The 23959-nt window shown below is 49.0% G+C and overlaps 1 protein-coding gene across 1 annotated transcript in view; it reads right to left on the reverse strand.

Moving 5' to 3' along the window:
* The window catches only part of BSN (bassoon presynaptic cytomatrix protein), a 96775-nt gene that overhangs the window by 53645 nt on the left and 19171 nt on the right, over positions 1-23959 (reverse strand). The window contains exon 3 of the mRNA XM_035901482.1: positions 113-583. Within this exon, the coding sequence (XP_035757375.1) occupies positions 113-583 (471 nt within the window). The remainder of the gene's footprint in view (positions 1-112; positions 584-23959) is intronic.

The raw sequence follows: 23959 nt of genomic DNA on the forward strand, positions 1-23959 counted from the left end.
CACCAGCCCGTCCCTGCGCCCCCGGGGCTTTGGGACCAGCTTCTTTGCTGGCATCGCTGAATACAATTTTTGGAGGCACTTTGCCAGGAGATGGCTGGCTTGGAGGGGGAGCCTCTGGCTGGACAGACATGAGCGTACTCGCCTGGGTCAGGAGGGATGCCCCGAAGCCAAAGAGTTTCCCTGTGAGCCCCTCTTGGGGCTGCTCTTGCGCTCCAGCCCCAGGGGCTGGGGCAGCTGGCTTTGCCCCTGCATCTCCCGTCATCTTTCTCTGCTCAGAGGAGGAAGGTTTGGCTTGCTGATGCTGCGGGGAGGACCTGGCTGCCTCCTGAGGTTTTGGCTGGCCCTGGCCATGCGGTTCCCTCTGCGGTGTCGTGGGGTGAGGTTTGGGCGGCTCGGGCGGCAGGGCGTGGGCAGCTGGTGGGGACTTATCCACACCCAGGGCTGGCAGGTGCTTGGCTGGGGAGTGGGAGGGAGATGGTGAAGGGGAGTGCAGCTGTTGCTGGCTTTTGGAGCGAGGAGCAGTGGTCATGTCCATCCCCAGCGCCCGCTGCATCTGGCAGTTCAAGCACAACCATTCCTTCACCTGTGAGAGAAGGAGATGACACGGGCAGTGAGTGGTGGGCAAGCAGCAGCCGCCCACAGATGGCTCCAGCACAACCTTAGCTTCCCCTAAACAAACCCTACATAGCTATAGGAACAAGGCATCAGCCCCCCCCCCAAAAACCTATTTTGGTACCACATTCTTCACGAAAGTATCTTGCGGTCACAGCGACCAGACCCCATCCATCACAGGTACCCATGGCACAACGCGATGGTGTGAAAGCAAGCATTAATTGCCATCGGTTTGCTTCCAAGGCTTCTGCTGTGAAGCTCCTGCTAGCCACAAGGCTCTCTGCCTGCATTTTGTGCCTCTCCTGGGGGAGAGGTGCCTTTCTGAGGGCTCCCAGCCCCACCACATCCCTAAAAGCCCACTTTTTTTCCTCCCACTTGGCACCCAGAGCTAGCACGGAGAACATCCAGGGCCCCTCAGACAGGAGCAGAGGGCTGGCAGGAGGTGCAGCACAGCTCTATGGAGGGATGCTGCCAGGATGCACCCGTACAACTGCAACGTCCCCAGTGCCAGCACGCTGCTGCCAGGTACCTCCCGGGGGAAAAGCCGCCGTGACATGCCCAATGCTTCCCCAGGGCCAGCAGAGGTGGCTTTTCTGGAATTGGCACGGTGACTGTGCTATTCCAACCCCAAAATTTGGCGCTGCAGCCTGTAAGGGAGTGGGTTCTCCTTGCGCGATGCACCCACGCCTGCTGGGCAGGCAAAGCGCCGACAGGGGAGTGAACAGTTAATTTTCACTCTCACCACAACGAACTTTTGGATGCAAATGAAAAATACAATGCTCCCTGGCTAAGTGGTGATAAATGAAAGACTTTCCCCCTCGAGAGACGTTCCCTGTGACACGCTAATGTCTGAATTAAGTTAATTAAAAAGGCTGTATAAAAGCTGTAAGCCTTCCCATACAAGGAATCCCCAGGATGCTCAGCGGCTATGCAAATATTAATATATAGCACAGTCAGCAGGTCAACTGGGTCTGCCTGCAGAAGATTTCTCTGAGACAAGCAACTAAGGCAGCAAAAAGGATGAGAACATTCCCAAAAACTGGAGCAGCATCCAGAACAAGTGGACCCAGAGCCTGGCATGGGCTGCAGCACCTGATGGCTCCCAGCCACTACGCCCTCCCGGGGCTGCATGTCCCATGGGCCAGCATGCACCGCACGAGGCGCCGATTTCCCTGCCTTCCGTTTCAGGAGCCGCCTCCTCATCCCGGTGTTATGCATCATGTCTAAGGCTCGGCTTAATCCCTGCTGCAGAGACATCAACCGCCCCATTGCCTCACCCAGCCCCACATCTCCAGGTCCGCGTGGCCTTTTGGAAGCATGGGTGCTGCACAACTGATTTGTAACCCAGCCATGGGGTGTTTTTCCTCCTGCACTCCAACCACAGGCTCGTTTTAACTTTTTTCTGCTCACAGGAGCTGCCTGCAGAGATGTGGTTGGGTGTTTCGGCAGGTCCTGGGATGGGACAGCGAGTCCCCGAGAGGGGAGGCAGACATGCCCTGAACCCCTCCATACGGGTCCCCTGCCCAAGGAGGGCTCTCAAAGCCCAGCCTTCAGATAATGAACTTTTTAAAAACAGAGGAAATAGAGATCAACTAGGAAAGACGGATTAAAATTAAAGGAGGGTGCATGAAGAAGCCTCCACCTGCTCGCTGTGCCCCTTCCACTCTCTGCCCAGCACCCGGCCGGATCTGCAGTGCCTCTTAGTCTCCAGCAAAGCTCTTCCCATCCCTTCACAAGCCTGGTTACATGTCAGCTCTCTGCTCTCCGCAGCCTTCCCTGTGCTTGCTGAGCTCCCACGCCACTATCCCAACCCATCACTCACTCAGAGCCGAGAGAAAAGCAGCCTCAATTTTTCCCCAGCAATTCTGCCTTATGTTGTCGTTTCTCCAAGCCATTCCAAACCAGACACTTTATATTTAGTTCCTGAAAATATTGCTTCAGTTTTTATGATTTCTTATAGTCTTGCTGTCTCCCTTCTGACATACAGAATTCCCCCATGTTATTTTTGCTTTTGCATCCCCTGGAAGTTCTTCCTGCTGTTCTATTTCAGGAGAGCATCCCCCAAAATCCTGTCAGCTTTGTGCGCCATCCCCATCAGCTCCAATTAAAGGAGAACCAATCCGTTCTATTCAGGTTCTCCCACCCTGCAAAATTCCCTGTATCCAAGAAATGCAAACCACATAATCTCCTTACCCACACCTTAAGACCCTCCAGTGAGGTGGAAATTGGGGGGAAGAGAATATCTTCCCGGACCCGCTGTTGGGGCTGTTTGCATCTGGGTTTTAAGGGACCATGCCTGCAAGGTACACGGCAAAGGACATGTTCCACGCTCCTGGTTTTGTATAGTCTGTATTTACTGTAGCCTGGCACAAGATTTAGTTTATTTTCTGCAATAGGAGAAGCACTTTGCCACCCTTCCCGCATTAACTTCCAAACAATCAAACACAATATTGAGGGAATTCAATTGATTGCCCTCCACTCTCTGCCAGCTTTAACAAGAAGCAGGCGCTGCTGGTGAATACCAAATTGCTCACAGTTCTGGCTTTGCCGGTTCACCCTCCCCACGCCACGCATGGTGCCTGCTTTGGCCAAGGCTCATGCGGGAAAACTGCTCCCAGGGACCAGGACATACCATTCCCGGGTCCCGTGGCTGTGCAAGCTGCATATGGCACATGGACAAGCCCACCAGGAGCTTCCTGAGCTCAGGGGCTGGGTAACAATGTGATCATTGAAGCTTTCCACAATAAACCTGGCTTATGTAACTGAGACAGCAAAAAAAGCCAGGGGCTTTCAGATGGGATAGGAACCATGAAATTGCTCTCAGTGACTTGGTGAACAACTGCTGAGGAACGTCCATCCTGAGGAGCAGGAGAAAGCTGCAGGGAATGCAGTGGGGCAGCACGCTCCCAGAGCGAGCATTTGAAATGTAAATTTAGTTGGGATTATCGCAAATTGCCCGACTGGCCTCCACTGATGCAACCAATGACACGTGTGGATTACACAGATCAAAGACGACTTGAAGGATCCTGGAGGGAAGATAGTAAAGAGGAAGGGCCAATTCATCTTGCTGAAGATCCTTCCCCCAAGAAAGGGAAAGGAGGATGGAAAAGCCTGGGCATAAATCTTTACTAATCCAACCCCTGGAAATTTTGATTTGGTGGAGAACTGGGCAAGTAAGATGCAGAAATACATGAAAGGGTGGGCTATTCGGTCAGCTTGCATTGACATCCTCTAGATGTTTCTCTTCTCGCCTGTGGACTCATCGTGCAGTGGGAAGATGCTCAGAAAACAGCACAGAAATAGGGGCAAGGATGGGAAAAGAATAATTTATCCTATTGCTTTTCCATCGCTGCTAACAGTCTGGGTAACTAGCAAAACAAAACGCCTATTGGTGAGAAGAGAAAACCCCCAAATTATCGAAAACTCCAGTTCTAGCTCGCCTTGTAGGAACGCTGAAGTCACCATTATACCCTAAAATAAGGGGAGGTAAAGCTCCACTCTCTTGAATAGCCGGAGACCGGCTGCTCAGAGCACGCTAACCTCCTTCACCCCAGGAAATCAGACTGGGGGAAATACTGAAAAATACACAGAAAAGAGGGACATAGATAATAGCTCTGAAACCAAATCAGTGAAGAGCGAATGAGGCCAGCTAAAGGTGAAGGTGGCTGCTGTAAAGCAAAGGGCACAATTAGAAATATAAATCAACAGCTATTGGAGCTCAGCACACCAATGTCAACTGACCAGAAAGAGAAGCTGTGAAGCGCTTAAACCATATGAAAGCCAAGGAGCTTCAGGAAGAAGTCTCCCATGGAGACATAGGAAGGATTGATGGAGGGCATTAGGGACAAAGGCCATCCTGGAAAGGACAGGGGTCCATCACGGGGCAGAGATGGTAACGCTGTTAATGAGACAGATACGGCGGACGTGCTGTAATTACTGTCATCAAACATTTGGGAAGAAGCAGAATAACACTCATTACAAGGACGAAGCATTTCCAACTTATTAGCAATCGAGAAGAACATTCAACAACATCTACCAGCACCAGAAGATATTTAAATTTGGCAGATCTGAATAATTTTGCATCCAAGAGATCCAAGAGAGCTAAGAAAACTGCTGCATGCTGATGTTCATTTTTAAGAGGAAATTGTAGAATGCTGGAAGTCTCTTCTGCTCGAATATCCAAGGCGGTGGAGGCATGGCCTGAAGGGGACAGCTAGCCAGACGTCCGTCCAAGACAGAAAGACAGCGCTGGATTCACGCAGCAGAGGACCGAAAGGCAGGCATGTATGCCAGTCAACGTGGTTTTAGGAAAAATAGGTCACAGCAAGCAAACCTGATTTTATTCTCCACACATTTGATATTAGTAATGCACAGAAACAACATCCTCAATGTCCAAAAGGTGGTTTGACCTCATAATGCATGACATGCTGACAAAAAAAAAAGCGCACTATAAAATATGAATAGTGAATATGCTAAATGGATTTCAGGATAATTACCTGGCTGATCTGGGAGACAACAAGGATTCACCACTGCTTAAGTATCTCACTATGGCTAACACCACTCACATGCAGCAGATTTTGGTAAAACGATAAATATCAACGAAGACGAGTTTCTGCTGGCTGGCAAACCTACACTCGCTCCGTGCGGGAAGCCTCGAGCTGGGGATTGGAGCAAGGAGGTGGCTCAGCACCGAGGGACTCCTTCCAGAGCCCTCAATGGTCCCACACCAACATTTTAGGGAGATTAGTAACAACACTGTAGGAGACACAGACCAGATCGGTAAGAGCAATTCTAGGGATGCAGAGAATGTCTGAAATGAGAGAATTAAAGAGGTTGATCTTTTTCGTTTATCAAAGAGAAGATTAAGAAGCTACTTGATTACGATATAGCAGCACATTCAGGGGAAACAATAGCAGGTACTAAAAGGTTCTTGATTAGGCAGAAAAAAGGCATAAAAAGAACTAATGACTGCAAATGGAAGCCAAATATATTAAGCATCACTTTTAACAGCAGATGTTTCTAACCATTAAAGCAAATTATACACATGCTGTTGGGCTCAGCAGAAGACTCAGGGAGGTAAAGCTTGCAGGCCTTTCATCTGTAGGGTATTTTATACCCGTACCGATCTCAAAAGCTTTGGAAGTTTGAACCATCCTGTCTTTCCTGGCATTTGGGATGGCTGCATCCAACACACAGCCTGCCCCAGCCCCATGCACACCACCCAACACACCCAGGACCACCAGCCTTCCCCTTCCCACCGCAGACCCCTGCAATGGCCCCAACTGTTCCTCTGCCCCCCAAATCTCACTATTCCCCAGCGCATGGCCGGGTCTGCAACCTGCAGCACTTGTGTGGTCACCCGTTCCAGATGTGCCCCCCCCCCCCCCCCCCGCCTGTCTCGATGCCGTCCTGCAGCTGCCAGCACCATTTCCCAATCCCATTAGGAATGAAAATTTTCAAATCAGCATTTCCTTAAAAAAAAAATAAAATTGTAGGCAGGAATATACACAGCACATGCAGGCTGTGCTCAGGGCAGATTTAAACAGTGGTAAGAATTACAGATGGACGCGTGCATGGCGGACCAGATCCTGACCCTCTGCAGGGAGGTGCAGTACAGGAGAGCAATGTCTTGCACAGGGACGACCAAAAAGCATCCCTGTGTGCCACAGCTTGCTGAACCCTCTAGAAAAACACGAAGAAAAGCACCCAGTTAAAAATTATCTGAAACAACGGAGACAGCTTGAGTTTGTAAGGCTTCAAAAAGTTATTCTAACACCACCTATTTTAGGAAACTGTGGAAACAGCCTGTCCCCTGGATTTGTTACCAGGAGGTGCGAGGGACCGCTGGTGATGTGCAGGTTGTTTTATTCTCCCGAGGTAAGACAATATAGCTCTGAAAGTATCCTAAGTATAGAGTTCAGCCTTTGCAGTAGACAGAAGCTTTAAAATGAGCCGTAAGCAGAAAGTTGCCTTAATTGAACATCGGAGATCTCATCAAGCCAAAATTTAGGATTATAATGAAGAATAATTCTGTCTTTGTCGAGGGTTGGTTATTTTGGGCCATTTGGAGGTCACCCAGGTCGCTATCCTACTACACAAAAAATAATAAAACCACAAAGAATAGGAAAGCATTAGATGACCATACTTAAGACTTCGGAGACCTGAGATCGAATGGTTCCTCACTAGCCCTACCCATTTACAACACCTCATTGCAGCCAAAGCCATCTGACCTTGCTAGCTGCACGACCCCGTATCAGAGGCGGTCACTGGGCTCCTCAGGAGCACAATCCCTCTGACTCATTTAAAATTATTATGTCAGGCTGGGAAGAACATCCCCCAAGTCATCTCCAGTCAAGTGTGGTCAATCCCACCCAAGGCTGACCACTTGGAACAGGATGGAGCAAAGGAGCTTTGTTCAGCAGAAGGTGCAACCCATCCTCCTCCTCCTCCAGTGTGAGACAATGGGATGTACAAGTAGCTGAAAAACAAGGAAATCTGAGGAGAAAAGGAGTGGGGGTTTTCTCTCAGTTGCCCAAAACATGTGTAATTTAATATTCGACAAAACTGGAAATCCTGAAAAAAAAAAAAAATCAAACCCACCCATATTTGGGAAGAGCAAGATGGCAAGCCTTTGGCAGGAGCTCCTCAGCTCAGAGAGCCCTGGGCGAGCACCTGCCCCAGAGCCTCCGCCAACCCCCAGCAGATGCACGCCGTGGCCATCACAGCTCTCTCTGCCTTTTGCAGGCACCAGTACAGCCAGAACACAAGGAGTATAAAAATAACCACAGCTGGAACTGGGTAACGAAGGTGCTGTATTAATCAGGCTAACAGGGAAGCTCAACACCAGGGATCTAGATGAAGAAGAGCTTCGTTGATGGGTGCTACCGGCTTATCTTGGAGAAACACTGCAGCAGCCTGGCCTCTCCCTAGAGCTGCCAGGGACCTGCCTGAGAGCGTCCTTATGTGCCTTCAACTCATCAGCTCTGCCTGCAGACATAGAACCGTCGCCTTGAGAAATCAGCCAGTCAGCGAAACGTCCCTTCCCCTCCATGCCTCCAGGATCTGCTCCAGAGGAGCTCTCCTGGGGACCACATCTTGCGTTTTCACATCGTCACGCTGAAATCTGCCGAAGCCATGTAACCCTGCAATTAAAGCAACATCCTGATCCAAGGGAAGAGGCAGTGCTAGAAGGCAGCCCTGGGCTAGAGAAGAGGGGGAAGAGCAAGCTGTGGCAGGGAGCTGGGACGCTGCTGGGGAGGCAGGAGGTGGGAACGATTGTAGGAGTGCAGGGAAAGCTCAGCAAATCCTGGAAGAGCTGCTGATGCATGGAAAAAAAAAAGCTAAAGGCACCACGTGGAAAAGGCTTCCCACACCATCTCAGACTGGTTGAACACACGACAAATAGAAATATATGCCTTGTTCTGAAGTTTTTGGGTTTGTTTTTTTAAAGCGGGACCATTGCTGATTTCTCCTACGGCAATGCAGGGACAGCTTGCCGCAAAGCTCCCACGGCAAGGGTAGGAAAAGCAGCCCCTGTTGTTTGGATTAGTGCACAGCCTGCGTGCAAGAGAAACGAGAAGCCTCCAAAGCATCCTGTGGGAGGCTGCAATGTGGCGTACCAGCCAGGGTTGGATCTGGGGGGAGGGTAGGGGAGACACAAAAAAAAAAAAAAAAAAACCAGGTAACATCAGGAGATGAGGTCTCCTAGGGCACCTCTGGAGGACCATGAGCGGCTCAGGGTGCAGGAGCTGTTGTGCATCCCTGGCCAGGTTGCCTGTCAAGACATCACCAAAATTCATGCATGCATCCAGGCAGAGAGGAGGCAGATGCAAACATGCAGGCAGTGTGGGCTGAAGCTTCCTGGTCCAAATCTAAAGCACAGTTCGAGGAGAACCCAGGGCTCCAGAGGGACTGTGCAATTAGGAGTGTTTCAGCGCTTAATTGACAGGGGAACTGGTCACTGAGGCACTTCAGAAAAAGGCCACCTTATGCTCGTCTATCTTCAAACGTCTCAATACAAATAAAATGCAGTCCTTGGCACTCCCACCCAGAAGGGGAAGCCACCGAAGCCTTCGGTAATACTTGCCAGAAAATAATCAGCTTGCTCGCTGGCTTGGCGAGCAAGAGAAACCAACCCCCAAACTCCTCTCCTTCACTGCAAGCAACAGATGGGGAACCATGTTTGTTCAGAGAATCGAGCTGCGGGATAAGAGTGTGCCATTTCATCCCATTAGTCACTGCTTAACCCATTTCCTTGTCTCCAGTTAGCATTCCCCAAACTCACCGAAGGCTGCTAGGAGCAAGTCTTCCCTCCCCAAAGGGCATCAGGAGACATTAACCCATATGAGGCTTTGCAGATCCTCTGGGTTTTAAAGGCAACCTCCGGCTCCTGCGCCCCACTGTTCGGATGATCTTTACCCCCACCACGCAGTCAGAATGAAGCAATGCAGAGATGAAGCAAACGTTCAAAGAAAATAACTGCACACTGCAGAGCTTTGCAACTAACCTCAATCTGCCGTCACACTTGCGGGACAGTGCTCCCCCAGCAGCAGCCCCCATGGCTCGGTGCCGATCGAGCTGCTGGCTCCCCGGGAAGCGCAAGCATCCCCTTCTTCACCACTTGCACTTGCTGGCGGAGGGAAATGGATGGGCTGGAAGAAATCTTTCCAGCGCCAGCCCCAGCACTGCTACTCTGCTCCCCCACAGAGCACGGGTCCCCCCCACCAAAGCAAGGGGCTGCCTAGCTAAGCACGCCAGCAGTGCCGCTGCCTGAGGCGAAGGGACAAGTCCTTCCAGTTCATTAGGGAAGGTTTCTTGTGCAATTTGCTGCCTCACTAGCTCCTGTTTAGACAGCCTTTGTTCCTTGTCCACAGGAGCGCACTGAAAGGTTTGGATGTCCTCAGAGGATGCCGTCCCCTGGGCTTGCTCAGGGGGGATTGCAAAGAGCTCACCCCAGGTTTTAACCTCCTGAGCTTTGCACGCCAATGCACTCTAAGTGCAGCCCCGGGTCCCCTCCCACTCTGTAATGCAGGACTTCCAGGCGAGCCCTCTTTGTCAAGGGAAGCCTAATGGCTTGCTTTGCCTTTTTCTGCTTCTGCTGTGCCCTGCTGCCAGCTGAAGGACAGACATCCAGACTAACAGGAGCCTCTAGTCCTGCTCACTTATTGTCTCCTGCAGAACTAAAATAGCAGCCTGGGAAGGAATGGGGGAGATCAAAACCTTCCATTCACCAGTACCTCCTGCCCAAAGTGGAGAAATACATGAGGCTGGGGGGTTTCTCTGGGTGCAAAGTGGGTATCACCTCCAGCAGTCATGCAATTCATAGCTATAATGCTATAGAGAGCATAGGCTGCTCTCAGTAGAGTTAGATTAATTTAAGAGCAGCCCACTTTCCTATTGGTAATGCAGAATAAAATCATCATCCGTTTACCGTGTGGCTGCACATTTATTCATTCACTGCATGGCTCTACACTGATTCAGTTATGAGCAGGCCCTGCTGCAGCCTTGCCCATGAGGTTCTGGCTTCTCTGGGAACGCCCCTGGGTAATTACCGTAACGGGAGAGCACAGCTGTAGCTCAGAGACTAAACTAAACACACTTGAATATTTGAAGGTCTTTCTAAGCCCCGAATTTCACATTGCCTTGGCAGCACCAACACCTGAACACGGCACAGCAGCAGTCAAGGTGGAGGCGACAGTGATCCTGGCACCCAGTAGAAAGCATCTGGTACCGAAGTTTTTAAACAATAATGACAATCTCGCTGCTAATGCGAATAACCCAAAGTATTTTCAGAGACAGAGTCACAGACCAGGTGTTATGGCCTCACGTTTTCTCCAGACCAAAGGAGCCAAGTTAGGTCTCATTTATCCTGGGCCAATACGTGTTTATGAGCGAAGCCGCTGGAACGGACAACTTCTGCAAATGAACATATCAGAGTGGATCAAGGCACCAAAGCACAAGGTATCTTAGGTCTTTTTTTTATTATTATTATTATGGATTAAATGTAATAAATGCTCTTGTAGAATTTAAGGCCTGAAGACAGACAAGCCATTGCACAATCTTTTTACATACCTAAACAGATTTAATTGCTCAGTTATTCCAGATAAACACGGTAAGTTCCCTGCCATGAATAATTTACAATCCAGCTAGCCACACAGTCTATGAAACACAAATCTGTGGCTGCAGCAAAGGAAAAGTGAGCAGATGCCATGATCCTGAGACACCAAATGCTGGCTGAAGGAGCAATAGCAGAAGCTGCCCAAGGCAGGGCTCAGCTTGCTTGAAATCACTCAGCTTATATCTTCATTTGGCTTATCGCGTTGCTCAGGGGATACAAATATTGAACAAATTAAATGGGCACAAAGTTCAGACGCACACCTGGGAGGAGACAGGCAGAGTACATCCCCCCCTTCTGTTCATGGTCTGGATGGTGCTGGGACAGCCCTCCTCAGGAGAGGGCTGAACTGGTTTCTCCAGGAATTTCATTAGATGATCTTGACGGAGCTTAAAAACCAGGACACATTGCACCGGAGGATGGAGGCCTGCAAGGGTTATCACGAGGGACGGCACTCAGGACCCCGTGGGGGAGGTGGGGGAAGGGAGGACTGCTGGGGGAATGAAAGGTCCTGTCCAGCCAGGACGCACCACGCTTGGATAGGAGAGACCCGAGAGAGGGACTGGAAGGTGGCCAGAAGGAAGGTTAATCCTAAACCCATGACGAAGCCAACTCAAGCAGCCCCCATGCTATGCTGAGGAGTAACAAACCGCAGTGCCAAGCACTGCCCCAGGAAAACTGTTATACCAACCACCCATCAATGGGCAGGAGGGGCAGGTACCACCACCAGGATCCAGCAATCTCAAATGAATGTAGAAGGCTTTCCCATGGGGATGGGGCTCGGGGCCCTACGCTAAACCTTGAGCATCTTTAGGACTCTCCAAGAAACAGATAAGAGGTTCCGGGTGGGTTTCATCCGGCCTGGGCACCCAGTGCTGCCTTTCCCTGCCCCGCTCTTTCCAATAGATGCTCCTGTGCCTGAACTTTATTTACGTTGCTGCTTCGTTCCAATAAAGCCATATGAAAGGATTTGGGATTTCGCCCCCATCTCCCTCAGCAGCAAGCAGAGAGGGCTGTTAAGGGCCTCTGAAAGATTTTGGCTCTATTCTCTGCCCCCGACCAGGATCAAAAAAGCCTGTGTGGCTGCCGACTGATGCTTATCTGATTTGGTCTTTAAAACTTCCCACCAGTTGCGGCTTTGCTGGATGGGCAGCGAAAGGGAGAATAAAGTGGCTTTGGCTTAACCATCCTCACTGCTAGAAAACATTCCCAAAATATTAGCCTAGATCTTCCTTGCAGCCTAAGTCTGTTACTTGCTGTCCTACAGACCACAAACACTGAACAGCAGACATTTTATTCAGTAAAAGCAGCCTGTGACCGGCTTCCCTGCTGAAGGCGTCTGTCCAGGGGAGCACATCCCAGCACCAAGACCGCAACATGCAAAACGTCTCCTAGAGGTGACCGGCCACCACCTTCACACTGCAGAACTCTTGGTCTTGATCTCCCTGGGGCTCCACAGCACCTCCACAGCCTTCAGACCCCAATTCATGTTTTTCTATGTTTCCAGGTACAGTTTCTGTGCATTTTTAGCAGCTGCTTAGGCAGGATTGGAGGACCATGCTCTATGAAAGAAGCTCAGCCTTGCGTGGTCCCACCAAAGCAGCCTATGAACCCACCTGCCCCCAGACGCACCCCCTGTTTCGCCTTCTGGAGGGACCCCCTTGGCACCCAAAACATGCTTACCCAAACCACCAGGAACAGTTTGTCCAGTCACCAGCTACTTCTTTTAATAATCAGAATAGGTTTTCTGTGTCGGAATTCCTATCCCCATCCAAAAGCACCTGGACCCAACTCTTAACTCATCATCTGCTAAGTAAAATACACCAATTCTAACACAAAAATCTGCAAAGTCAGGATTTGAACAGATACCTGTAAAGCCACATCACTGTTAATTGAGTTTTTATAGCCATTACATACCCTCTAAGAAGGGGATACTTAATTGCAAGCCAGTCCACGATAGCAATCACTCTGCCTTCAAAAAAACACTAATTGCAAAGCAAGATTAAAATTGGTCATTCAAATCAAACTGATACACCCTGGGAAGCTGCATAAACTCTTAACAAGAAAGAACCCTGCTATCCCCACAGCTGCCTCCTCTATCATTGCCCAAGCCAAAAATATGAAGTTACCCAATTAGGGGAGCTCCCTGCTGCCCTCCTGATGGACTAAAAGCATCACCCTAGAGCAACCCGCCCAGGACCCCTCAAGTGTAAACCCTGGGCAAGCTTACAACGAAAGCTCATTTCTTTCTGCTCAAACAAGGGGCCAAGTCCTTGACTGAAAAACTAGAAACCATTACAGAAGAGAAAAGATTTCAAATCAAAATTGCTCAGTTAATAAATAAATAAATAAATAAATAATGATATTGCAGAAGTAAGTCTTTCCTCCACTTTTTTGGGCTTCTTAGCTTTTCTTTGAAAGATGTCCAAACAGCAGCAGCTTTGGGTCAACATAACCAAACAACAAAAAAACCCTCAAACCCCACCATGCAAGAATTCTCTCACAAATGCCCTTTTCGTGCAAACACACCACTGTCAACCGCTATTTTAGTGCTGCCTTTAGCCCTGTATTGCCCACACAGCCGGCTACTGCGCCCCATGGTGCACAGGGAGCATCGCCCTTACCGAGACAGCTCCAGCTGCTGAGCCACAGCAACATTTCTAGCACCAGTGGCTAAGAAAGGAAGATGAAAAGAGAGATGGAGATGTATTGGACGCAGCAGTGCAGGCAACCCCAAGCAATAAATAGCAGAGAAATAAATCAGGTTGCATATTTGAGCAAAGTATTTAAGAGCTCCTCAATGAAAGCATCCGGCCACATCATCACAGCCGACAACTCTGTCCGCTCCTGTGGACCAGTGTTTAATGAAATCCCAAATTAACTTGCCAGGCAAAGAAAAAAACCAAAAGCTTATCTTACTTGTAAATAGTGTATTTTTGATTAAAGCATCACAGCTGCTGACAGACAGCTATCTCCAGGCAGCCATCCTATGCCTCTGGCAGGACACTTTTGAAAAGGTGCACAGCTTCTATAAAAGCATTTCTTAGCCAAGCCCTATAACTGAATGCATCCTCTTTACGCGCCAATTGCACCCAGCACCTCCACTGGTGCTGCCACTGCAGCCACGGAACACGCTGGATAAGGTGATGGGCACGAAAGCTGCAGTGCTCCCAGAAAGGCACCACTCTGTGCCCATCCAGGCAGAAAGGAAACTACGGAGGAGCAAACGGTGTGGTTCAAGCTGATTTCACCCCACTTTGATGTGCTCCAATGCCAATTAGAAACCGCTTTTGGAGAGAAACCATAAATCTTGTCACTGCGCCCTGGCCTCGAACCCAGACTCAAGTGTAATTACAGCAGCCACCAGGACCCTCTCTGATCCACAGAGCATTTCTCGCAGGTGAGATAGCAGGAGCAATTGCTGCTCCCCCCACCTTCAGGTGTTCAGCTGTAGACGTCTCACTCCTGATTTTCGCGTGTTGCACATCAAAACCTCCGGCTGAATGGTGGAAGCTGTGCCAACTGCGAACAGCCAGACCAAAACAGCCTTAAATTGGGCAGACAAGGGATGGATTGGCCGGCAAGAGGGAAGCAGCAGGGCCTGTACACTGGGGGGGGGGGGCGGGAACCAGCTTATATCCAAATAAATACCACCTTCCCACAAGTTTTTATCTACCCACAGCCTTGTCTGTCAGCGTTAACCCCCCTGCCTGGCTGGGCTGGCTCCTGGCGCTCTGCAGAGAAAGGAAAGGAGGAGAAGCAGGTCTGAATCACTGCGTGCAGCAGGTGTCGGGATGCAGAACGGCACATCATGCACGGCCAACGTCACCACAGGGGATGCTGCTTGTTGGTGCACAGCAACCCACTTGCCCAGGGAGGGCCTTGCTCTGCGGAGACCTTTGCTTCCCAGTGGGATGCAGGCTGGGTGGCATGGGGCGACTGCCTGCAGCTGGAAGACATGGGAAAAGGAAGGGCTGGAGAAGGAGGGGGGCTTGGGGCAAGAGCTTGAGCTGCCCAAAACCATCAAGAGGGGCAACAGAGCCTTCACTTCTTACAAAAAGTAACATAGCATCCCATGCTGGCAGTTGGTTGGGGTAGCATGGCTTGGAGGTCACTTAATGAATTGATGCTGGAGCTGTTCCGAGCTCTCCAAATGCCACATCCTTCAGAACTATCAGATCATGGGACTTTTCTGGGCACACCTGTAAAAACTTTACACCCTGGGTCTGCATAAAGCATTATTTCAACACATCCCCCAGGTCTCAGTGAGAATTGAGCACCTGGAATTAGTTATGGAAAACAATATTTCAGAAGTGGCTGGATTTTTTTTTTCTTCCTAATTCAATAAAGCAATAACGATTGTCTGCTGAGAACAAGTAATGGGATCCCAGAAGCAGCTCAAAGACAGATGGCAGCAGCAGCATGCCTGTTTGGTGATATTTCTCAAAGCGCTCTCTGATTTGAAAGCCACAATCATATCATCTGGAAAATTAACATGGCAGGTCAGAACATAAGGTAGAGTTTGTAAAAAAACCTAACTTCGAGGCATTAGCTGGCCTAGCTTCTCAGTACTGACTTGGGGCTCCAAAAGAAAAAAATCAGGATTCATACCCCCTCCTGCCAAAGGTGCCTTGGGTGGGTTGCTCAGGACAAGATGAAGGCAGGCTGCCTAGGTGCAAGGGCTCAGTTTAACTGGGCTTCACCTTTTGGGGGGACCCCTCCTCTACTGTCCCACATTAGCACGCTGTGCTCCATCGAACACCAAGGGTATTTGCTTTGTTTGCAGGTGAAAAGCTTTTGCAATACATAGAGCACACACAGCCCATCATGGGCAAACTGGAGACAGGTGTGCTCCAGGACAAGCCTCTCTTATTTCTGAGGAATCCAGAAATTCAGGTAATTCAACTCTTCCTCAGGTCCCCAGGGTAATTTTAACACAGACCACTAGTTTTTAGCCAGACCTTTCAACTAGTCCTGGTAATTTTATCTACTGGGCATTGGGTTCCCCCTGGTTCACAGCGGGGAGGAGCAGCAAGCCAGTCTTCCAGGAGATCAGGAGAAACATGGGATGGCTCCTCGGGAGGAACAAAGACCTGGTGCATCTGAGAGCACAGGAGTAGCTGAGCAGAACCAACACATAGCCCAGAGCCATGGATGAAGCTGGGTTTGGAGGAACCCCCCCCACGAGGACACAGCCTTTCCAGCTTCCCCCCCACCTATGTCTTTAGGCATCAGGGCATTCTCTGATTAAGAGAGGGGGGGAAAAAAAACCCAAACTAGAATCCCAAGGGGAGTTCCCATTCCTAGAGCCCAGCCTAACAATGCCCCCACTCCGGCACACCCAGCTAGTGGCTGAGCCATACATGCGCCCCTATACATTTGCAGGCTTTTAATAGGGGACACTTGCTGAGCCTGAGTTTCTTGCAAAGCCGAGTTACATGTAGCAACAAGCTCGTTTGCTCTTTGGGGACAGGGCTTCAAATAGCTGCTGGCTTGCGGCAATGAGAACAGGCAGAGTGCTGCCACTGACTCCACTTGCCTGCGCTGTGACTGATGCAAGTGGCGCCTGTAGCGTTCTGATAAGGATATTGGATGATTCAGAATAATCTAGGCTTTGCTTAACGTACGAGCCCGGGTGTTTGTGCTTCTGTTTCTGCCTAATGGGAATACTGTGTTGTGCTCGTGAGAAGGGGGAGGGGGCGGCTGGAGGTGGGCACCAAAACTTCCTCTCTGTAGGACCAACGGGCACATCTCTCCTTCCCACCGCACGTGCCTCTTCCATGGAGGTGTCCATCTCAAGGGTCTGACCCCATGGCTTGGGCATAGCAAGGGGGTGACAGAGCAGGTGGGGAAGGGGCAAAAAGTCAACGTTAAGTCATCTTCTCATCTTGGGGAATTTCCATGAGCTGCGACCAGGCAGCAGGGCTGCTGCACAAGCAGTTGGGCCTTCATTAAGACACAGGAGATGGGCATCAAAGCGGGCAGGGCAGGGCACAAGGGAGGAAGGGGAGGGACACACTGGACCTTCAGTCTTCAAAACTGACTTCCAGCTGGTTTCGCACCATGGTACGTCCATGCCTTAACTCATTTTGACAAACCTTTAATCCCACAGACCTGCTGTATAGTCTCCTCCCATCCCATTAAGACCACATCTTCCCCTATTGAGCCATACCAACAACTTGGCTTTGATTTCATCCAGAGCAGAAAGCCAAGGCAGCGGCACAGCCTATTTTACAACACGAACTGAATCCAGAACTGAAACATCCCACCCTTGGGCTGTCCTCGATCAAAAGGTTTACAGCCTAGATAAAATGGCACTTCAATCAGAGTTAAAATAATCAGTTTTCATAGCCCAATTAGCACCACAGCCCCTCAGATAAGGGCTGCCCAGGAGCAAGGCTGCATATTACCTCTCTGAGATGAGGAGCTGGGTACAACAGGAGGGCGAGGAACAGGAGCAAGGCTGTATGAGCTTGAGTTAAAGCAGTGAGGAACAGCTCAGCAGGCCTGAACGGCTGTCCCACAAACACCTTACTGCATTCACAGGGCTGTTTTCAGAAGTCTATGATACTTTTTGGTCCACCACACTATGTAAATCCCTCACCTCAGCACCTAAACGTCACCGTGGCCAAGAGACAGAGAAGATATGGGGTTAGGAAGAAGCAAGCTGGGTTTCTGGTGATGGGAGCCCACACAGCTCTATAAATAGCATTGCTGATCAGCTGAAATTCAGGTCAAAAAAGATGCTGCTGAGATGTCACCACCTCTTCCAAGTGCCACTGTCTTTAAGGACCAAATGAACCTCATGCGTCGTTATCAGCCAGGGTGGGAAGAGCCATGGTCACGGTGTCTCCTCCCACGCTGGGGCTCTCCTACTGGGCACCCCTCTGAGCTGTAGAGGATGCAGAGCAGGTAGCGTCTGACACCCCCCATTATACCCTCCCTGCCACTTGTAGAAAGGTGGTAAATAGGAATTAACTCAGCCGAGATTAACTCAATCCCTGTTGAGACACTGAAAGTGCTCGAAGTTTCCTCCCAAGCACTCCCCAAAGGCAGCACAGCGTTTTACCACCAAGCACACGCTACAAATGAGACTGAACAAGCAAGGGCTGTGAAGCCCTGTGCAACGGCTGCTCTTGGGGACATTCTGTGCTTGGGATGCAGAGGGACACTCAACCACATCTGAGATTTCACACGCTCGACTGGTAGGAAAACCTTGAGCGGCATCCGTGCGAGCAAAATAGCTCCATCCACCACCACAGGCTGTAAATGATCCTATTGCCTGGAGACATCCAGGGGAGGGAACCGAAAACAAGTAGCAGACACAGTGAAGCTTTTAAAAAACGCAGGGAGCCTCTGACTCGGTAGCCCGCTCTGCTTTGGAGAGCTTGACAGCAGCTCCCAACCCTCTGCTTGCTTTTCTTTTTAATGTTAAAGTGATACGCGAGTTGAAAGCTAGAGGAAAACCATGCCTCATCCAAGCAAACAGCTTGCTGTAACTTAATGTACCAAGGGAAGGACGATGCAGGGTGGTGGTGGCTCAGCATGTGCAGGCTTGGTATTTATCAAGCAGCAGAAGATGCCAAGAAGCAAGCAAGACGCTTCCCATCTCTCAGAAGCCTTCACCTTTATCTACCATCGGTTTTATTACCCCTCTCCACCACAGCATTGCTCCGAAGCCACGCTCTCCCGTCCCCTTCAAAGAATTTAACGCATCCCTGTGGACCCTCATGCATTCCCTGCAGTTGGGTCCCAGCTCATGGGAGCCAGCCGTCGGCAGAGGGGAGCCACCGTGAGGAGCAGCACCAGCCCTGTTAGTCACCGGGACCCATCGAGCCAAGACATTTTTTGACATTTTCTGCAAGTGAATTTTGCATTATTTGAACCATATACACAGAGCGCAGCAAAAGGCAGCATACTGGGAAGAACAGCCAGGATTACTCATGAGCCTTTTTTTTTTTTGTATGTTGGCTCTAACTTAAATTGCTATCCATCAAACAGACAAGTCGCACGTTGCTGCAGGTGGCTGGGAGAAGCCCCTGCTCGGGCTGCAGCAGGGCCCAAAAAGGCAAATGAGTAATTTTTATGTAGAAAGCCTCAGCAAGTACAAGTACACTACTCTCCAGCTTCATATTAGTTGCTTTCTTCAGTGCTAATCACCCCATTAAAAACAGAGCAGAAATAAATAAAATAAATTAAAAAAACTCCAAGCAAGAGGTAACAGAAGCATCCTTTGCTGCAACACTGCAGATACAGGATGAAGTGAGGGCTGGGATACTTGGGATACTATCTCCCCCTAGATAAGGGGATTAAGAGGTGAAGGGCAATGATGAGGAAGGGCTAAAATATGGGAAACACACACACCACCACCCCCCGCCATGTTGGTCCAGGGCAATAAATTCAAGGTTCCTATCAATATTTTCTCACCATAAAAAAACCCACAGAATATTCACTGCAACCTCAAAGAGCACGTTTTTAGCACCTGGCTCTTCCATCATGCTCACAGCACAAGGTGCTCTTGAGCTGCAGGGCTTCTTTGGCCAGGCACATCCCGGCCCACGCTGCAGACACTGACCCCAAGCGCCAGGGACTGGAGCGGCCCCGCAGCAGCATCCCTGCCCACGGACGTGCTTCTTGGGGCAGATGCAGCACAAATTGATGCATCCTTAGGAGAAGGCAGCAGCCACAATGAGCCCTGGCTCCTGCAGAGAGCATCATGCGCCGCGCATAGGGGTCACTGTTGGCTAGAGCTCTGCTAAGAAAAAACAACAAATTGGAATAAAACCCGCATTTCCCTTCTATCGCACAGCCTGATCCAATGGAAAATTTCTCCTGGATCCGCAACGCAATGCTAACAACAGATTTATTTTTACAGCTGTATCATGAAGAAGGATGATCTCAAAAGAGAAATAATTCCAAAAGGGACAACTTGACTCAGCAGCACAGGGGTCTGGCTGGATATAGGGTGCAACCTTACCACATAGGAGTGCAAGGAGCTGTCTAACACCACAGCAGCATGCAAATCCTGCCCACCCAAGGGCACCCTGGGTATTGATCTGATCACAGGAGGAAAAAAAAACCAAACCAAAACATACCCCTGAACTTGCTGAAAAGTGCAGAGAAGGGAGGGCCGCTGCTTACAGAGCCAGCCCTACAGCCTAAACTCCCCAGCTACCACCAGCTCCTCTACCATGGCCACCGCAATCAGCAACACCTGGGGGTGAAATCCCCTGGGGGATGCCAAACCAGGGACACACCTACTGTGAAATGTTATCTGACTACGGGATCTGCTGTTTGAGATCCAGCATTTTTCAGCACCCATTCCTTAAGGGAAGGGGCGATGATAATCCCTGAACACAGCCTCGCGTTCCTGCACGAGCGCAATAACCAGTCTTGGCAATGCAGTGGCACACACATGCCGAGAGCCGAGGCTACGTCACCGCCGCTGGGAAGATGAATAGCTGGCCAGGTCCCAAGGGGAGGAGAAAACCTTGTCGGCTTTGCCGTTTGGCAAGAGAAGGGATTGCCTAAGCATCATCTTCTGTCTCCTCTGTGCCATCAGTGGCAACCAGCTAAATCAAAGTCAGAGCCAACGCACCCAGAGAAAACTTGGAAATTTAGGAGATGCCACACCGTCGTCGCCCCACAGCTTCTCAGGGAAGAGCCAGGAAGGAAAAGGACCATTTTGGTGGTTTAAAAAGGCAGGGAGAGACAGGGGAGAGCAAATACCTCATAAAAATCATGTTTAATTATCTACTGGCAAGCAATATATTCACCCTTTTTCATCCAGTCCTCACCCCTTGGTGCCCCCCGAGCCCTCTGGCCAGAGTCCCAGAAACCAGCACACAAGCACCTGAGAAGGACAGGGCAGCGTGTCGGAGCACAGCATGCTGTAAAACGTGGCTTCAAGCCACAGAAATTACAGAAACATTAAATTACAGTCATGCTCTGATGACTTCAGGGCTACACAGACCAGAAGGGACCTGTGCCCAGCTACTCCCTACCAAAATTGTTTTGGCATTTATTAGACCCCAGGGTAAAACCACTGAACCCAACGGGGATTTTGCCCATGCTTACATGGAGGGCATCAGAGACTGTAAATATTTGGGTGTTCAGTGAATGACAGGCAGGAGATGTGAGGGATGAAAGGAAGGGATTGGGGATTTACTGCTGTTACTAATGGCCATCGTTTTAATGTAGGACTAACGACCCCCCCAGCAGCCCTAAGCACAGCCCTTTGCCCGTGGGGCCACTGAACCAGTGGTCACTAGTCAAGCCAAAGCCTCCCGATGCATAAATACTTCAGATTGGTCCCCGAATTCACAAAACCAGACGTTTTTACTGAAAATTGGACACTAAGAGGCTGTGAAGTATAAAGTTGAAACAATGAACCAAACGACAAATGGAAAATGCTCTTAGGAAAAGCAGCATATGAGCACCTTCACAATTTGTGACATTTGGGTTTTGGGGTTGGTTTTTTGCTAAATGAATGAGGCGATGCTGCAGGCAGGCACCACTCTGGCTGGCAGAGCTGGGCTGAAGAAGGCTTTGGACCTCGTCATCCCTCTGCTTCCCTCAACTCCTTCTTTGCCCCACTTTGCCTGCATTTACTTACAGCATTGAGCAGACAACCATCTACTGGGACGTTATGATGGGACAAATACAGCCCTATCCTGTCCTTTCACCCTTATATTATTTCATCCTCACCTCCTCAGCTGATGGCGTGCTTTCCATTAATAAAACCTAAACAATTTGCCCAAAACCTTTAAGTCATATTTGTGGATATCTCCTCCCTCTACAGATAATTCAGGAGCTGCCGAGAGGTTTTCCTCTCCTGAAAAAACAACCTTGACCACTGTTGGGAAACCAACCAGCAAGTTTTTAATCCTCCCTGAGACTTTCTACATTTCACTTGCCAAAGGTCTGTGATCAAATGTTGGTGATGATCTTACACGGCACGGAGCATGAAAGGAACAGACTGATTTTCAAGTATTTTAAATATCTCATATTACATTATATTCACAACGTAAAAAGTACAAAGAATCTCTTCATTCTCCCCAAGCAGAGCTAAAAACGTGGACCAGAACAGAAGTTTAGCACCTATTACCCTTTCATACAGTCACAAACACAGCGAATACATTCAGAATGGCTTGGGGACAAAAGCAGGGACTTCAAAAAGAAAATAATTTTGCGAAGAACATACATGTATAAGCATACTCCTTTTATTCAGGATGGGGAAAAAAATATCTATTGCATACATCCGAATACTTATGAAACTGCATCTGATGAACGTGATGTCAAGTTGAAAAAAAAAAAAAAAAAGAAAAAAGCACAATGGAAATGTAAGGAAGAACACAAAAGGTTCACTATAATCCCAAAGCGGTTTCCAAGCAAACCTGTCAGCTAGACATTTTGAGTTCCATTTCAGCGCTAACTACAGCACATATTTTAACGCCATGCCACTGCTCTCAATTAAGATCAAAACCAAGTTCTAAATTTTTTTTGGTTTAGTGCTTAGGATGGGAGGGATGATTAAAAGAAACCTGAACAATTTTAAGAAAACACTGGAGAAGAAATTAATTTCTTAAATTAGCAATGTGCGGTGGCACTTCAAAACCCCAGAGAATCAGAAAGGATGCCTGCAGGTTACTCCTTGTGGTACCAAACAGAGCAAATCCAATCAGACTAACATGCTGCAGGATCAGTCAGGCAAGAGCCACGGGAGCGGCGTTACAAAGGGAAAGATATAGAAAAAAGAGGATTTTCTAAACCCATTGCACTGGCTTGAAACCGAGCTATTCCCCCCCAGAGGAGATGACAGCCTTGCTGGAACAGCCCTGCAGAACAAGCTGTCCAAAAAAACCCAACAAAACCCTCAAAGACAACACAGAGGAAAACTAGAAAAAAAAGTTTTAATGAGAAATTAAAAATCCCCGTAGAACATCAGGGCTGCAATACTGCATTTAAAATAACGCCTCTCCACTCGAAAGCCTATTGCCCACACAGGCGTGTAAGCAAGCGGGTCAGTTTTGCCACGCTAATTGGTAACTTCTCATCCTTAACAGTGCCTTCGTAGATCCCTGCTTCACATTTGCCCTTGCTTAAAATAACTATCTGTGGCAAGAGCACTGACCATCGGAGGTAAGTGAATGAACAAGAAAGCCGGCACGCAACCACATTGAACGCGATGGCAGCAGTTATTTCTGAGTGTGGGGACAAACAGAGGGAAGAATATGGTGATCTGCATGTAAAATACTGAGTGACCTCAGCAGTGGACAGGAACTTCCATTTGCCCAGCCTTGCAAAACAAGAACAAGCCAGTGCTCGAAGGATTAAAAAGACAGCAAATAAAAAATATTTAAAAAGATTTTTTTTTTTTTTTCCTCAGCAAGCGATCAACTCAATACGTCATAGAGGCCAACTGCTTCGTCACGATGGAAATTCATTGCTTGCCTTGAAGATAAAATGACCATCAAGCCACATGAAAAGGAATAAAATAAGAGGTAAGACAACAATAAGTAGTTTTTCAAAGGAACATGTGTGCTTCTGAGCGGAAGGTATCACCTATTTATCGAGGTAAGGTGCTTTGATGGGGGTACGGTTAACCCTCGCCTGAAAAAATCTGCTCTTGCTCCTTTTAAGTGGCAGGATGGAATGTGATGGACTACAGCTCATACACTAGGTCTGTTGTTATTTTTTTACATATGTATATATAGAAAAAACTATTTTATAATATATACATACTAAAAAAAAGTATTAAAAAAAAAAAAAAAGACACATCAAGCTTATATAAACACCAGGCTCCCAAAAGGGTTTTGGAAGTGAATGCATGTAGCTGTGTTATGCCAGACAAGCCCTGGAGTTCCCACCTTGCCACACTTGAGGCTTCTGGCAGCCCCACAGATTGCCCAGGGGAGGATTTGCCAAGTAAAACACAATTTTGGGTTTTGTTTTCTTAGAAGATGTGATATTTTCGGTGATTTAACAGCTACCTCGGAACAAATAAACAAAAAAAACCCACATTTTTTTTTATCCCAGGTACGATTTTTTGGATTCGATGTTTAAAAATGCTCCACAGTCAATCACATCTCAGAGGGCACAGAGGACCAGGGATGTCAAGACAAGGCCCACGGACGCCAAGCAGAAACTCCGTACACACACACATTTTAACATGGGCACACCCATTTTAACATAGGTACCTCCAGGAGAGACTCAGGGCAGGGGCCACTGCAG

This window comes from Egretta garzetta, unplaced genomic scaffold (assembly GCF_000687185.1).
Source record: "Egretta garzetta isolate BGI_Z169 unplaced genomic scaffold, ASM68718v1 scaffold861, whole genome shotgun sequence".
In the NCBI taxonomy this organism is placed as follows: Eukaryota; Metazoa; Chordata; class Aves; order Pelecaniformes; family Ardeidae; genus Egretta; species Egretta garzetta.